This window comes from Lissotriton vulgaris, chromosome 12, assembly GCF_964263255.1.
Source record: "Lissotriton vulgaris chromosome 12, aLisVul1.2, whole genome shotgun sequence".
Classification (NCBI taxonomy): Eukaryota; Metazoa; Chordata; class Amphibia; order Caudata; family Salamandridae; genus Lissotriton; species Lissotriton vulgaris.
Genome location: NC_141700.1, coordinates 81,903,504 through 81,920,058, shown reverse-complemented (window position 1 = coordinate 81,920,058; position 16,555 = coordinate 81,903,504). Strand labels below are relative to the sequence as shown.

Sequence of the window (16,555 nt, the reverse complement as noted above, 5' to 3'; positions counted from 1 at the left end):
GAATAGGTCCCTCGTTGTGTCATAGAATACGCATTTCATTGTACTGTAAAGTGTGAATGAGATTCTGTGTGCCTTCCAAATAAAGATGCAGCAACATTATTTCTTGTCCCTCAAATATAATTTACAGCATAAAACATTGTTTATGATGCATTCTTCTACTTTGTCCAAAATATAGTGCTCACCAGTGCAGTGCTTCTCTGAAACATTGACAAAACCCATGAGAGATTAAGGACCCCCTAGAACTTGAACTGAGACTCTGACATAAGCCTTTGACTGCATTCCTCTAGGCTACTGCACTCTACACCACTGCACTCTACTCTGCACCACTGCACTCTTCACCACTCCACTCTTTGCCACTCCATGCCACTCTACACTTTACTGTACACTACTCTACACTCTACTGCATGGGTACTCTCAAACATTTTCCCAGGGGCCACAACGTTTGGTCTATGGTGTGACCGAGGGCCGCACTGATGCCAGCTGGGGTTGTAAAGTGGGTTTGGGGGATGCAAAGCATGTATATCTAGTGGCTGTCTTTAAATATGAAGGTATTTCTAAAGTTAAGGGTTAGTTACTTCCTTTCCCTAACTGCAATTATTCTTTAAATAACTCTACACCACTCCACTCTACTCCACTCCATTCTACTCCACTCTCTGCCACTCCACTCTATGCCAGTCCACTCCATGCCATCCTGCTTTATGCCTCTCTACTCTATGCCACTTTACTCTGTACAACTCAACTCTACACTTGGACTGTACGTCACTCTACTCTGCCCCACATGCCGCTTCACTCTTTGCTGTTGCACTCATTCTACTTTGCACTCTACTCTGCACCACTCCAATCTGCACCACTCGGCTCTAGGCCACTGCACTCTACTCACCACTCCACGCCTCTGTACAGTGTACCACTCTATTGTGCACCAATGCACTCTACACAACTCTAGTCTACGCCACTGCCCTCTATGCCAATCCACTGTACTCTTTACCACTCCACACCACTGCACTTAACTCTGCACCACTCTACACCACTGCATTCTATGCCAGTCCACTCCCTTCCAGTCAACTCTATGCCACTCTGCACCACTCCACTCTAAACCACTCTTTGCCACTCTGACACTCCATGCCACTCTATCCCACTACAAACAATGCCACTCTACTCTGCTCCACTCTATGCCAGCCTACTCCACACCCCTATGCGCCACTCCACTCTACCCCACTCCACGGCACTACACTCTTCTTCACTGTGCTCCCATTCCACTCAATGCCACTCTAGTCCACCTCACACCACTCTACGCCACTACAGTCTACATCAGTCCACTCTAGTCTATGCCACTCCACGGCACTCCACTCGACTCCTCTCTACGCCACTCCATGCTACTCTACGCCACTCTACTCCACTTCAGTCTACACTAGTTCACTCTAAACCACTCCAAGCAACTCGGCGCCACTCTACTTCACTCTACGCCAGTCTCCTCCATTCCGCTCTACACGATGCCACTCCACTCACCTCTGCTGTGCAATATGGCTAAAAGACATTGGCAAAGACAATAGTTCTCACTTAGATGAAACCTATTACCTTTGCCAATGCTTATTTTCATTTACCTGAGGCACTGCAGGAGATTCGATGTTTATACTAGTTCACAGCCGTAAACTGCTGTATTTCTTTGAAAAGTTTTCCTTCCTCTTATCGTGCTACTTATCCCCGGGTATCCAGGTCATCAATCTCGCATGCTTGTGAGGAACAATGCTCTCTCTGTCTGCCAGCCTGTTTATTTTGGTTAGTGCTCTTTACCAAAACTCAAACAATCCTGTTCCTTAATTTTCCGCCCATGCCAAAGTCACTGGAAATAGGGCCGTTGGGCAGTGCTGAACACCCCCAAAATAAACAGACTGAAGTTTAGAAGTAAATGAGTGATAAAAAGGCTTTTAAAGTTTGTTTTTATCTTGTCACATTTACTGTGCATTCAAAGGACAGATGTCAACTGTCAGGCTTTTTGTTTCCCAGGGAGTATGGTGTTTTTTGTCTTTCTCCACTGCAAAGTGAGAGGATTTGTGTGACAATCTTACTGACTAAGGGAATGTAAATAGGCTGCTGGAAATTATTTTTCTAGCACGCAACAACATTTAAATGCCTGTAAATTAACCGTACGAATATTTCAGAATATATCGGAATTAGGAAAGCACAAATGAGGCACGTTGTTTTTGTAATTCTGAAGTGTGGTCGAAGCATCTATTTAAATAGGATTCAAAAAAATCAATACACCAAGTGATGCAGATTGTGTGGACTGTATAGTATTATCAGTAAAACTGTGTCTGTGCAATTGTAATGTTCATTTCAGTTGAAAATGTGTTCACTGTAATGGGTTTGCGCTGCCACTCCATGCATACTCCACTCTACACAATTCCACTCTACACTACTCCACGCCACTCTGCGGTCTCTATTTTTGTAAAGTTTCTCATCTTTGTATTTTTTCCGTTATGCACGCTAAATCAGAAGGTCCATTTTTTGTATGCGCTAACAAAGTTGATTGAGTCCTCCTCGTTTTGAAGAATGGATATTATCTAGCTCAGGGATTAATTTTTACAAGTGAATATAATCCCTTTTTCATCTTCTGAAAATATTTACTCGTCCATGAAGTGTTCACATTTGGGTAGCAACATACACTTCATATGTCTCCTGAGCATCTCGTCAAACATGTGCTCCTTTCCCTCCCATGACTGTGATAGGTTGAATTTTGAAATTATTTTCAAAATTATTTTCTCCTTCCTCATATGGGTCAAATTCTTCATCATCAGTTTATTTTCTAAGAGTGTTGTCCAAAACATTTCTGAACGATCTTCTAAATTGCACGTAACGAACACTTTTTTCTGCCACAACGCAATCCCTTACAAGGCAAACCATGTATGAGCGCCTTCTAGTCTATGTTTAGATATAGTTAAATTGTTGTCCCGGCTTTCAATTTATCAAAAACTATTTTTGCAGGATGAAAGTTCGGAAAAACATTAATTCAGCCCTGAATTAGAACAATTAACACACTAAGCAATGACCACAACTAAATGTAATATTAGGCCGGGTCGTCGCATTTAAATAGGTTTCTTTGGACACGCTTTTGAAGAAATAGCAAAATAACCCTGAAATTTACATTCTGGTACTTGTGATACTGAGTCTCCATCTCGAGAATAAGCTAGAATAACAACAGATGCATAACTTCCTTTAACTGATGATTGGCTGTAATTTTTTTATTGATAGTGGCATTTATTGTTATTCCCCAGATAAGGCACAAACACAGATTTGCCAACATGAAGGAAATGCACACAACTTTCTGCTATGGAACCTGGTGTGCCTTTTCCTCCCAGTAATTACACATGGTCAAATAGTTGCAAATAGAAGTACAATAAAAGCTTGTGGCTCCTCAGATCCTGTGACCTGTCCAATAACCACCTCTGAATATTATGCAAATATACAGCTTCGCACTTCACTCACTTTTTGTCCGCCTTGTTTAATTTTGATTTTGCTGTTTTTTAAAATTTGATTTCTAACTGTGCAACGCCTGCGGAGAATATTTCATAGCACCAAGCTTCCCCGTAGACTAGTAGAGGAAGAGTTTTCATGTGCATTCATCTGATGAATTACACAGCGAGGAGGACTTACACATGAGAACTTTCTATTAGGTAGTTTGGGCCTGGCTGCAGTCTTCGCCCAGTTCTATGTGACAACTAGAGCCAATGACATCACTGCAGCAGCTTGCACTAGCAAAACAAAAGCCACACTCATGTGATTAGCCATTTGGAGGAAAGTTTGTCTTTTTCCACATGGTGTTCTCTGATGGTCCCACTGAGATGGGATATAACAGCTTGTACAGTACCTAGCCAACTTGCTTTAATGCACGTGCATGCAACCAATACATAAACTGGACATGCTTGTTGAGCTGCAGGTTTACTTGAGTCCGCCATCACCAACTGATATAGTGAGCTAGACTAAATAGTAGGAACCCTCTGTACCCACACAATACATGGAGGCCTGGAAAATGAGCAACCTCGCCCCTGACAAGATCCCATAACTCCACGAGGAGACACACTACTTTGACCTCCAAATCAACATTGCCGACAATTAACATTCTACATGAAAAGTTTGCATTGCAGGTTTAGTATGTATAAACAAATATATCTAAAAAGTTCTCGACAAGAATAAGCTGTATCCAGCAAAGATGTGGTCCTTGCATAATCCTCACGAGTCATGGAAATGATGTGATTGAAGTGGAACATTGAAAATAACATAATGCAGGGTATGGTCTTGGAAGAAGCCTCTCTGAAAGTGTCACATAGAAAATCGAGGAAGCTCTGAAGCAGAGGTAGGCAATTATGAATCTGCCATTAGAGCGAAAGGATGCAAGTTGGTTGTGTCAGAAGGTGAAAAAAATGCGAGTCGATAACGAGATACCCGGAGAACTGTTACTGAGACGAAAGAGACGTGAACATATCAATAATACTTCTAATATCTATCACAAAGAATTGTTGTGAGCATTGTAATCAAAGGATGTGCAAAGTGGGCTGTGATTCATACAGGAGTAGAGTTTATGTTCTTGTGAGTACTGCCATGGAGCAGTTAAATCTAGGCTACCACATGAGGGGCTGGAATTGCTGTTATCAATTACCTCAACAGAGCATGAGTGTCCTAGAGGGAGTTCTCAGTACCTTGGTTTAGTTGTCCCTTTTTGCACTGAAAGTTTTGTTTGTATTATTTACAGTGATCCAGTATGCTCTATTATTGAATTCCAAGATGCAAGGATGCGAAAAGAGGCTAGACCCAGGGTAACGGTGCTAATGTTTTTTTTCCCGATATCCAACATCATGGCTGAATATTCCTAGTCAATGAGGCAGTGTATGGCTGATTTTACAATATCAGTTTGAATTAGTATGGTATATTCATATGGAATATGGGAATAAATGGGGCATATTAACGAAAGGTGGGCGCAGTAAAGCTGCAGTGATGCAAAAACTTTGATGGCAGATGAACAAGGCAAATTAAAGTCAAAGTGGACAGGATTAGAGTACACAGTGTCAATGACAGAAGTTAGGTTCCATTTATAGAGAAAATATTTTACTAGGACATCATGTGGGACCATCTGAGTCTCTCATAGATTTAGTGTATGGCTAATATTAATCCCATCACATGACAAGATTCTAAAGTTAATTACCTGGTGGGTTTATTCAAACATTTAGTAAATTTACAGAAAGCAAAAGTAGTTAGTTAATAAATCAAGTGAACAAGCACACAGAACGGAATATAGCCTGACTCCAAATAAAAGCCCAAAAGATTGCCGCTCGCTGTCCTGTAGCTAGAAGTGAAGTCAACAAAAAAGTTGGCTGTTCCCCAAAGAACACATATTTTATAAGGTTTCTGGAACAAGGCACACTCATTTCATGGCATGACATTATGGAGAAGAGTTGGATTAGAAAGGTTTCCTTGATAATAACCAATCATCCTATACGTTTTCCACGCACCCCCAAAAACTCATACTTTCTACTGTATCGTATTCGTAAAAGATGCACGTAATAAGGAAATAAAATCATGTGTTATGAAACACAGGAATCCAATTCTTTATTCAACTACCATAGAGCCTGGCCTTGGCATTGTAACAGTAAGAAAATCCTTCCCTCTGGAGAGAATAAATATTACACATTTTATAAACCGAGACCATGGTTGAAGCTGCCTAGATTTTTTTTTAAAAAGAGGAAGGCACACACATGTGGACTGCTTGTACATCTAAATTAAATATGCACATTTTGCATCATTTACCAAATTATTGTCAATGCAGCCTAGAGTGGCCTAGTTATGCTATCTCAAGCATACCTAAATTAAGCAATATTTTCTTGCAAATGTTAAACTCTCAAATATATAACTATATATATGTATATATATATATGTGTGTGTGTGTGTGTGTTCATTGTTTATTGTTTTAGCTTTCAGCCTTACAATGGTTAAAACTATCATTTAAAAAACAAAAAACGCACTTCATAAATGCTTAAAACATATATCATACAATCAACTAAACAGCATGGTGACAAACCGTAAATAGGAGCAGACTTCTATACTCTCTCCAGGTGCAGGCAATGTTCTTATAAAAACGTGCCATAAGAGGTGGGGGTAAGTACACAGAGAGCAAGCAGCCCCTATACACGCATACAGCTCCAGTAAAAACAATCAACTAATATATCAGTGCAAAACAAGGTTATATTAAAGTGCATTTGCAAAGGAGCATTAGAGGAGAAGACAATTCAAGCAAACTATTTGCTAGTGCTATAAAAAAACTCTCAAATAAATAAAATATCTCAGTACATAATACAATATACATAAATTAAATAAAAATGCGCTCTGCAATTAATTGTCTGGGTGGTATAGTACCTAGAGTGATAGGCAACTCTTTCAGCTGTGACCGCGTAGCCCGTAAATATGATGCTGCGGGGTTAAGAACATACCCATCTTCAGTTCTAGCACAGAGCATCACTGCTGATTTGACACATTTGACCCCGTAAAGTTTAAAAAGGGGAAGAAGTCACCGCCTACGTACAATATCATATTTTTTGCAGAACAGGATAAATTGAGGTAGGCTGTCCTTCCCTCCGAATTTACAGTCACAGTGATCAAAACCAGCAGCGAGCCTATGGATTCTGGTTAGATATTACCTGGTCGTCAGAATTCCCAGTCTACATTTTACATACAGCGTTCGATAAAGCTCATGGTATATCGAATTCAGATAAAATGTACAAGGAGGGCCAAGATCGTTGTTAAAATAATTACCTAAAATAAACCCAGATTTCAACCCAATAGACTTGCACATCTGCTTTTATTCATGGTTCGATCTTTATTCACATCTGCAGTATCCTGCTTTACTCTACGGGAGTCTGTCGAGAAGGACCCTATCTGCCGCTCATTCAAAACATTCTTTACTTGGAACGGCCATGTGCTCTTTCCACGCCATTGTTGGAGGTTGCATCTTCCTGAGGTCTTAAATATATATTGCTGCCTTTGGGTTTCTCACCAGCCTGAACCAATATAGCACTGGCTCAAGGGCTGCCCTTTCAGATATTCGGGTAAAACTAAGCGCTGCATTGAGTGCCAATAAGGGGTGCCCGGTCTAAACCGTAGAAGGACTCTTAGAAAAGTGTTCTCGGACATTTGCAGTGGGTGCAAATTTGCATACCCCCAAGTGTTAGCCCTGTGGAGCGCTGCTGCCACTGCCTTTTGTTTATTTTCAGGTGAATGCTAATACTTCTGGCACCTGCCTTGTGTCTAAGCTTCAAGACTGCCCCAGCCATTAGTCTCAAGATGTAGTTGCCGTCTGTATATATCTACCCGCGTGCAATTACTCAGCCAACTGGATCTGCTGTGTAGTTGTAGTGCCAGTGCTGCGGCAATTCCTCCCCCCCCCAGTGGGTTCTGTATATTGCCGCAGCACTGGCACTACAACGCCCAGGATGCAAAAATGAGGACACTTACCCGGCCCACCAGAGGGCAATTAGTAAAGATTATGTAAATCGGAGTGAGTGCGTGCAGCTGAGACCCCCCAAAATCTGCATGTCTCATCACATGGTAATATACATTCGCTGCTTTATGTGAGGACACAGTGGTAATGACAGCAGTGATTGTATTCGAGGAAGGACAAGAAGACAAGCCGATACAGGGCGCAATTGTGATGCGAATGATGCCGATATTGGCCAAGAGTATATGTCATCGTAGGTTGACCTTTACAATACTCTGATGAACATTGACAATAATGGCCCATTCAGGGCATGATTTAGAAGGTCCATAATAGCATATCAAAATGTAAATTTGGAATTTCGACATAATCCTAGGTTGGTGCCTAACCATGAAACATTATGTCAACAGTGGAGGTTCGCATTGTGTGAATATATCCTTCCCAAAGCATGCCATTGGCCCATTCAGGGTGTCATTTAGGATGTACATAAGGGATATTGATCCATATGTTGATATACATGATGTGATATTGAGTTCAAGAAGAATGAACTGTGCAACGTAATGCGCTGCATACGATTTTTCATCACTCCAATATGGCGACTATGTTTACTTGCAGGTAGTCCTTTGTAATTGTTTGTGTCCTTAGTAGGATTGATTTAAACATGGCTGCATCAGGCACGCCTGATCACACCGAGGAAGGCGTCAGCCGAAACACGTCTGCTTTTTGCAAAGGGTATAGAAGAATAAAAACTTTGAAAACCCACCGCTGTGAGTGCTGGACTTCGTGCGCATGAGGCATGAATGTAAAGGGCAGGAAGCTTGCCACATACTTAATTCATGAATGTACCTGAATGATACAGTGCCGTTCCTCATATTGTACTAGTCATTATTGCACTCATATCTTTCATGCCAAGCAACCTAAATATCGAGCAACAATGCATATATCACACGTTGTTTGTGCCTGCTCGGTGAACAATGTTTTGGCTATTTCTACGATCCTTCACAAGGCATTCTGGTATCTTTGCCAAAGTATTTGATAACTCTTCTTGTCACACCTGTGAGTCCTGGCATCTGCATAGTAACCCATGTCTTACTTTTGCTTATTGTGCCTCAACTCGCTCATGTACGTACCAGGAAGATTTGCAGCACAAGCCTATAGGGAGTTTCCAGCCATATAACCAACTAGTATTTACTTAGTTCCACATCCTGCTACCCTACATCATTACCATCCTGTGTCCCACATCCAAATGCCTACCACCATCGCCCCTCCACACCTTCCAAACAAGGCAGAAAGGGAATATACCATATACAAGGTTTATACACCATCTGGGGTGTGTGAGGGCCCATGCTCCTTATTGGAGCTACTCCTTTCGCATTCCACATTCTAGATTTTGAACACCTGACACCCCATTCCCCCCGTTTTTCCACCTCCCCCCTACCTTTTCACGTCCCTTAGGAACTGCATACCTTTGTATTTGCATATGCTATATGATACATCCACCCACCTGCCGCCCCATCAAGTAATTTTCAGGACCACCTTTTTGTGTAATTAGTTCCTAGACCCACACCGAGAATATACACATTATGAACTTGGACTGTGTTCACATGACCATGACATGGCCTGACCAGTACATTGATGTTCTATCCTATCCCTATTTTTTTACACTGACCAATCATGCCTTTACAGTAGTACTCCTGTCAGCCTCAGGAGATGCAAGATCTACACCCTTATCTCACGGACTACTGCATTCATTCTCCTGTACACAACCTTTTCCAAAACTGCATTTGTCCAGATAGCCATGAAGCATTTCCTCGCCTTCTTTGCAAATAGGGATATGAATGATATGCCTACAAATAAGGTACTATCCTGTATTGTCATTGTGAATGCTAATATTGAATCATGTCGGAGAATATGTTTGTTCCTCCGTTAACCTCTGAATGTCGATATTGTTGAGAATTTGACTGTTGTACAAATTTATTTCCTCTGCAGATATGACAATAATTAAAGTAGACCCGGATGAGCCAACGACAAGCCAGGGACGAACTTCCAAGAGAAGGGAAAGTCTCCTTGATCTCCAAGCCACACTCAATCATCAAGAGGACTCCGATAGTGATGACAAGGCCCATTTACTCCAGGGACCCAACGCTGTGTCTGTTACCAGTTCTAGGTCGACGGATGCACAAGTACCAAGGTTGCAGGCACAGAAATCACACATAGATATCTATGGAACAGTTTCATCCCTGGCCACCTCTCATTTGCTCGGAGAGGACATTCAGGATGATGGGATGGCACCAAACCTTGATACACAGCCCTCCAGCATTGGATCGCCTGGGCATCCTTCTCAAATCATGTCCCCTGAAGGCCCTCCCATCACCAGCCAGGAGGCAACACCAGACAATACCCCAGTGCGTACGCCATTGCCACAATTGAGTCACAGTCAGTGGATGCATGGAGCTATGAGCAGGGGTGGAGAGAACGGATGGGAGTCAGACTTCTATATGCAGCCGGAGACTGTACAGGAATCACTCACTGCAATACAAAACAGTTTAGAAGGGCTCCGTCAAGACATAAATGGCATCAGCCAGAGCATGTTGGCACAGACAGATGCAACTTCCGATGTGGCCTCCGCCATACATCATACTCGCCATGACCTGCAGCAGCTGTTAATGGTACAGCATCAGGACAGGGTGGCGCAGCACCAGGAACTGATCCAGATCCACCACCAAACCCTGGATGTGTTTAGCCGCATAGCCACCGCAATAGAGCACTTTGTGGGCATGTCAAACCCCACCACTGTTCAAGCTCCTGCCCAGTTGACTACATTGTCCACGCAAACCAGCCCTCCACAACAAGATTCTGATGTGGAGGTACCGGAAGCAGCTATGGCTTCTCCAACCCGTAGGCCTGTACGTGGCACAGACAAACGCCGCAGAGGACAACCACGTCATCCATCACCCGCAGACTAAGTTTCCTGTAGCCCCACATCCGCACTCCTCAAACCTTCACACCATATCAGGAGTCATCCTTTATAGCTCATCTCTACTCGCACATACAAGTGTAGGGGGGACCCAGACAAGGTCACCTTAATTCGTACATGTACCCCCAAAGCACCAGCACAATCATCTCAACTTTTGTAACACCACCAAACACTCACTCCAGGACTCATGTGGCAATTGTAGCCCCTACTCCTTCTGATTTTATTCCTGTACAATTAGATGGTGTTTGGGCTCGATAGTATGTGTTGTTTCTTCGGAGACGGTTGCCAGTATTCACGATAATGAATATCTTTCCATAATCTCTGTAGTAGCTGACGATCTAGCCCCTATGGTAGATCTAATATCTCAGCCATTTGGTTCACTTAGCCATTTTGAGAACAAAATGCCAAATTAGAGGACTTGAAAAACAAAAACATTTGTGCTTGTCTAGCATGTTTAGTTGTGCGAGGGCCTCTACATGAAAACACTTCTAGCTACAAAGGCCAACTATTGCAGTGTCAAACTATGTTCTGAAGTAATAGCTCTAAAAAATTATTTTAGTATTTCTTGTCGCATACATATTCTTCCTGCACCTGATATAGCCCATTAATTCGCCAGAGTCTGTGGGGTAAACGCATTCTTCAATAATTAAATTTACGGTTCTATTCAAGCAGTGTCAGAGATAGTTCCCAAGTATTGTAATGGCATGCTGAACAAGCCACTGCTATTTTGTTCCAAATTTACCAGACACCTTTTGGAGAACTTCTGGTTGACATTGATATGCAAGCGGCCACTCTGTAGTCAGGTGATCTTATTCCAGTCTGCCTGAAAATTTCGTCCATTAGCCTGTGGTCATTTCCTTTTTGCTGATGCTATGATTCATTGAAAGCTTACCCCTAGTTTGTCACAAAAGACCTCACCTTGCCTCTAAGATCATGCAAATTCTCGCTCCTTCACTGGATCATTAAATTTAGGAAATTTCCATCCTTGGTTTTTAGCACCTTTCTCCGGTTACAGATCCATTGCTACTTAAGAATGTGACTCCTTATCTCTAAGTCAAGCACATGCTGTCCCTGGTTAGGGCAGTGAGCCTAGCGCGCCTGGTTTATACTAATGAGGTCAATGGTTAAGACCAGAACGAAACAACCTCTTCAGAATATGGAGAAAAAGGTAGATACTTATTTTCAACCTCAAACATTGCTATCACTTAATCCTGCCTTAATTGCACACCCTGGTGGTATGGGATAAGATTCCTTTTAAGATATTTTACTTGGTAAACCGAGCTTCATTTGGCCATACACCCGGAATAAGGAGCGGAAGTCCTTTAAGACATCTTGTTTCACCAAGTTCAGTTACAATGACACTTTCAAAGTTAACTTCCAGCTGTACGGAGGTACATTCTATGCAGCCATAAGTCTAGCCTTGTCCATGTCTCACTGCCTAACAGTTTGCGCTTTCGCTGTCTTATGGAGACAAGTGTGTTCTACAAAGTAGTCAACCTCTGATTTTGAAACTTTGTAAGACACTGGCCTGGCATGAAATGAAGGCAGTGCATGGCATGCATTGTATCATGGTACCAAGGGCACCATGAAACATCTAGACAATAATATGGACTTCACACTTAGGCTGACATCCTGGTGTAACATTAATGCATCTTCCAGCAGGTTCTGGATTCTGGATAGTGCTATGAATGTGATGGCGAATGAAGGTTTATACTGCTTGGTGCTTCTAGAACTTTGGGGACCTCCAACATGATAGATCCTTGAGCGGAAATTCATATTTTATTTCTTTGCATGGGAACTGTGGGTTTTTGTTGTGCACCGCATTAAATCATTTTTCTGTCGAGGAGTTTGTTTGATTGTAGTCCTGTAGTTCAGATCCACCCCTTCTACAGATTGCCTTATGTTGCTAACTTCGCTCAAAATCCACATGGGTGCAAGGGACTATGTAGTACATAGCCCTGGTATCTCCTTCCACCACAACATTGATGCCTCTAAGTATCATACGTGGGAGATGTCCATCACTTGATGGACTGCCTCTCCGTTGTTGAATACTGGGTGCCAGATCACTACCTCAAAACTAAATCATGTTATAACTGAACCTACTTTGATTCAAGCATCACTCTACCCTCTTCCTGTTCAGTCACAGCTTTCCATACCGTCTACCTTTTTTAAATCCAAAATTATGTTGTCCACAGGTAGGCCATTAGGTTTTGTTTTGGTCTCAAAATGTAAACCCTCATGCAAAATCATGTACGAGTCACTTGACTCAACAAAGAAGTTAAATCCCTTATCTCTGATCCGGACTTCAAAACGAGAATCTAGACCATGCATTTTTCCAGGCTTGATGTTGGTAATAACCTTGCCTATGGGTGTCCGCATTCTCACTCTTGCCCCTGTAGAATGTGCTATGTTCAGCTGCACAATTGATCGCTAGTATCTGTAAATTGGGGATTGTTGCATCAATTCTTCATTCCATTGCTTACCCATCCAAATCCGGATTCTTGAATATTGTAGAAGGAACTAAGTCTTACCATCCAAATGACTGTTTACAGGCAGATTCAGGGCAAGGCACAGGATATTCTGCGATTGATGATCCTGAAGTATAGGAAAGGAAAACTCTTCTCAAGCTTTTTCAGCAGCTGCACCTTTTACAGTGGGCACTCACCTGCAGCCCACCATACTAGCCTTCCGCAAATTCCCCACTAACACAATGCTTTAAGCTTTTCCTTCTCAGCTCATGTTTAATTTAGGACACTGTAATATCTCTCAATTATTGCTCTTCCCTTTGTTTTCCTTTTATTTTCACAGGTATTTTTATTCATCTTTTATTTTCTCTATTCGTTTTGTTTTTCAAATTTGCGCAAGTATTATCCCAGCTAATTCATGAATTGTACTACACCCCTTTACACGTGGAGGTTAGGGTGTGCTTTATTTCATGTTAAAAATAAAAACATATAAAGCTGGGTTTCCTGTTGTTTCTATTTGTGTGCCCAATTGGATCACTCAGGAGCCTGGGTGGGGAGGGAATGGTTTTCGTGTATGCAAACTTCATAAAGAAAATATAATTCTACAAATTAAGGGAAGCAGAACATTGCATTTGTATTGGCTGCGTGGAATGAGTGTTTCAAGGAAGTAGAAATGATAGGAAACACAGATTCTCTGGCAAGGTTGTCCAGCATCGGTTCAGCAGGAACAAATCAAAGCCAAGCAAATGTTCAAGTTAACTTCTGAGCATGAAAAATAGTTGCATTTGAAAATGAATTCTGCGTGAAGTTTTGATGCTTCTATCAACCTGTCGTCTAGTGTTGGGTTTAGAATATTCCAAGTTTTTCTTTTTAATGCCTTTTGCTTTTAGTTGCAGGAGTGTGTCAAAGGACCGATTAGCCAGTACCAACAGCTCACAGGGACCCATTCCTCAGATTGTTGGTTGGAGCCATGCGGTTTGCAAGTTCTTGCAGGTGCTCCAAAAAAAGAATCCATGGCTTTTGGACAAAATGTCATCATTGAAGATCTGCGAACTTTTCTTTGAAAGGAGAACAGAAGAAAACATGTTGCTTCGAATTACAATCCAGAGAGAACCTCCATGATTCCAGCAACCTCACTATATCCAGGAACCATGCAAAGTCAAGTTGGTGTGCATGACAAACTATTGGTGCTAGTTAACTATTAGACTTTGAAATGAGAGCCAGTAGGGTTATTATGCAGTCTAATAAGACTATACGGTAAAGGTATTCGTTCCTTTGCAACCTCAGTAGATCCTTGCACCCTAAGGTAAGAAGTGCTTGCAATTAAAAGTAGCCTGGAAGTGCAACATACTTTGTAGGGTGTGTTTTCAGGCTGACTTTGTTTACAAGGATAGCTGAGTGAGGGAATGGGAGTGGAGTGGGGCATGAGATGGGAGTGGAGTGGGGCATGATATGTGGATTGTATGTAGAGCTGCCCAGTGAACTGAATCCTGGTGCTAATGGGCAAATGCCCATTCTAGTGGCCTATGGTGCTGGGGCTAATTTTTGAGTTTCACTGGGGGTTTTCTGCTGGGAGCCTTGGAGCTATGGCCCACTGGTGCATTTTAAGATGCAATTGTTCATTGCTTTGCAATGAAGCAGGGGCATACTGCAGGGATGGGTGGCCTTTGTGCTATTAATTAATTAATTGATTAATTGTGTGCTTATATAGCGCTGGAATCACTCCCGAAGGGGTACCTCCGCGCTTCGACCGCTGCGAAACCCTTCCTGGCTTCCCTGAGAGATGGTCCCTTAATGGGTATCTCCAGGGTGAGACCAGGCATCCCCGGCGGTCTGGTGGGGCCATTAGTGAAGATGAGGCAAGCTAGTGCCCAGAGTTGCCGAGTGTGATCGCTGATCAGAGTGGGCACCGAGGCGAGAGAATTATCGAGTCCGCTGACCCTGGTCCAGAAACCTGCCGTTTCGGGAATCGAACCCTGGTCCCGGGCCGTCCTCTGCTCTCGGGTCTGCCGCCTCTAACCAGTGAGCCACACTACTTCACTAATTATGCAGGGGAGGGCCGCTGTTTAGTCAAAACTCGCAAAATTGCAAATGGAGCAAACCTCTTGGTTGTGTTGGGTGTGGAGAGCCTTTACCCAAAGGAGAGGTTGACGGTGCAGGAGGCTACTTTTTTGCTTAATGCTCCAGTGGATGCAGACACCCGGTTGCCTTAGAGTTTTAGTCTTGGGGAGGAGTTTTTGTTCCTTAAAAGCCCAGAGTATTGGATTTGGACACGCAAGTTTCCAGGACTCCATGTTTGAGTAGCTCACCCAGTGTTTACTAAGCTTTTTCTGAAAATTGTTCTGTTTATTACATTATTAAGTCAGAAGACTGTGACAATAATGTATTTAGGGAACTTGAGTGCTCTTCTGGGGACTCAGAGCTATAAACCACAGTAGGGGATTGAGATGTGTGGGTGCAACTTGTTTCATATAGCTGCAGGGGAGGTGCCCACGAGACTAGAGGCCAAGGCCAGAGGGAAAGAAGGGAGCAAACCATGCGTTTCAGAAGCTGTGAGGCATCTACTCCAGCGTTCTTTATCCTCGCCAAGGCAAATGAAGCAGATCTCAGAGCTACTGTGAAAGTACCTGATGCTCATCCTTACAGAAGAATTTGTGTTTAAAAAAAAGAAATGGGCGGATATAGAGTGTAGCAGATGATACTGATGGTATCTGCTTAATTTAGAGATCACCCCTGGCCTAGCGATAATCTGTGTACCGTGACAGGGACTGGCATCATGGAGTTTTCCTTCATGGTACAACAAGTTTGGTGGACTGCCGCCATCACTTTTAATGGCCATCCACCAAACTATAACACACTTAGTTTCCAAAAACAAACTCCCAAGCTGCGAATTTAGTATTGAAAAACAAAGATTAATGACCCCCGCATCCAGGGAGGGTTTTCCCTTAGTCTGGGGGTGATTTTTAGGTTTCGCCTGGCGATCCGTTGCGCAGCAGCATTCGCGCAGGCGAAATCTTTTGAGAACAGTGTATGTGGCTTTGTCCCGCCACTCTGTTCCATTGGCTAGCTCCATAAATGGAGGCTAGCCATTGGAAGAGAGAGGCGTCCGTCATTGTCCGAGGCGATTCGTGGGCGTTCCCTATATTTTTTCCCTCTCCGCCCCTTTTAAAACGTCATGCGGCGGTGGGCGGTGGTTTGTTTTTATTTTTTTTAAAGGTGTGTTTTGGCCATTTTGAAAGTGTTGTTTGCAGGGGTGGGTTGCGCGATGTCCCGCTGTCCGTTGGCGCCCCCCTCCCGCTGTCCATGTGCCTGTTCCCGCCCCCCCTCCTGCTGTCCGTTCCCGCCCCCCCTCTCGCTGTCCGTTCACCCCCCCTCCCGCTGTCTGTGTGCCCGTAGGTGCTCGGTGGCTGGGCGCTCAGATAAGTGCCATGGGGCAATGGGGAGAGTAGAGGTTACAAAGAGAGGCAGGGGAGAGGGCAAAGAAGACAACAGACAGGGAGAGGGAGCCGAAGGAATGTCAAAACACACGAGAGAGTGCATGCAAGGAGACGGCGCAATGGAGAAGTGAAATTGTGGTAGAGAGTTTGAGACTCGTGGGTGGAGAGCGCAGAGACCGGAGAGTGAGTCATAAAA

General features: G+C 43.2%; 1 protein-coding gene across 1 annotated transcript in view; it reads left to right on the top strand.

The window, feature by feature from the left end:
• The window catches only part of LOC147673389 (uncharacterized), a 53,344-nt gene extending 39,923 nt beyond the window's left edge, over nucleotides 1-13,421 (top strand). Inside the window, exon 2 of the mRNA XM_086947250.1 lies at nucleotides 9,470-13,421. Within this exon, the coding sequence (XP_086803376.1) occupies nucleotides 9,470-10,446 (977 nt within the window). The 3' untranslated portion in view covers nucleotides 10,447-13,421. The remainder of the gene's footprint in view (nucleotides 1-9,469) is intronic.
• Nucleotides 13,422-16,555: the final 3,134 nt, after the last annotated feature.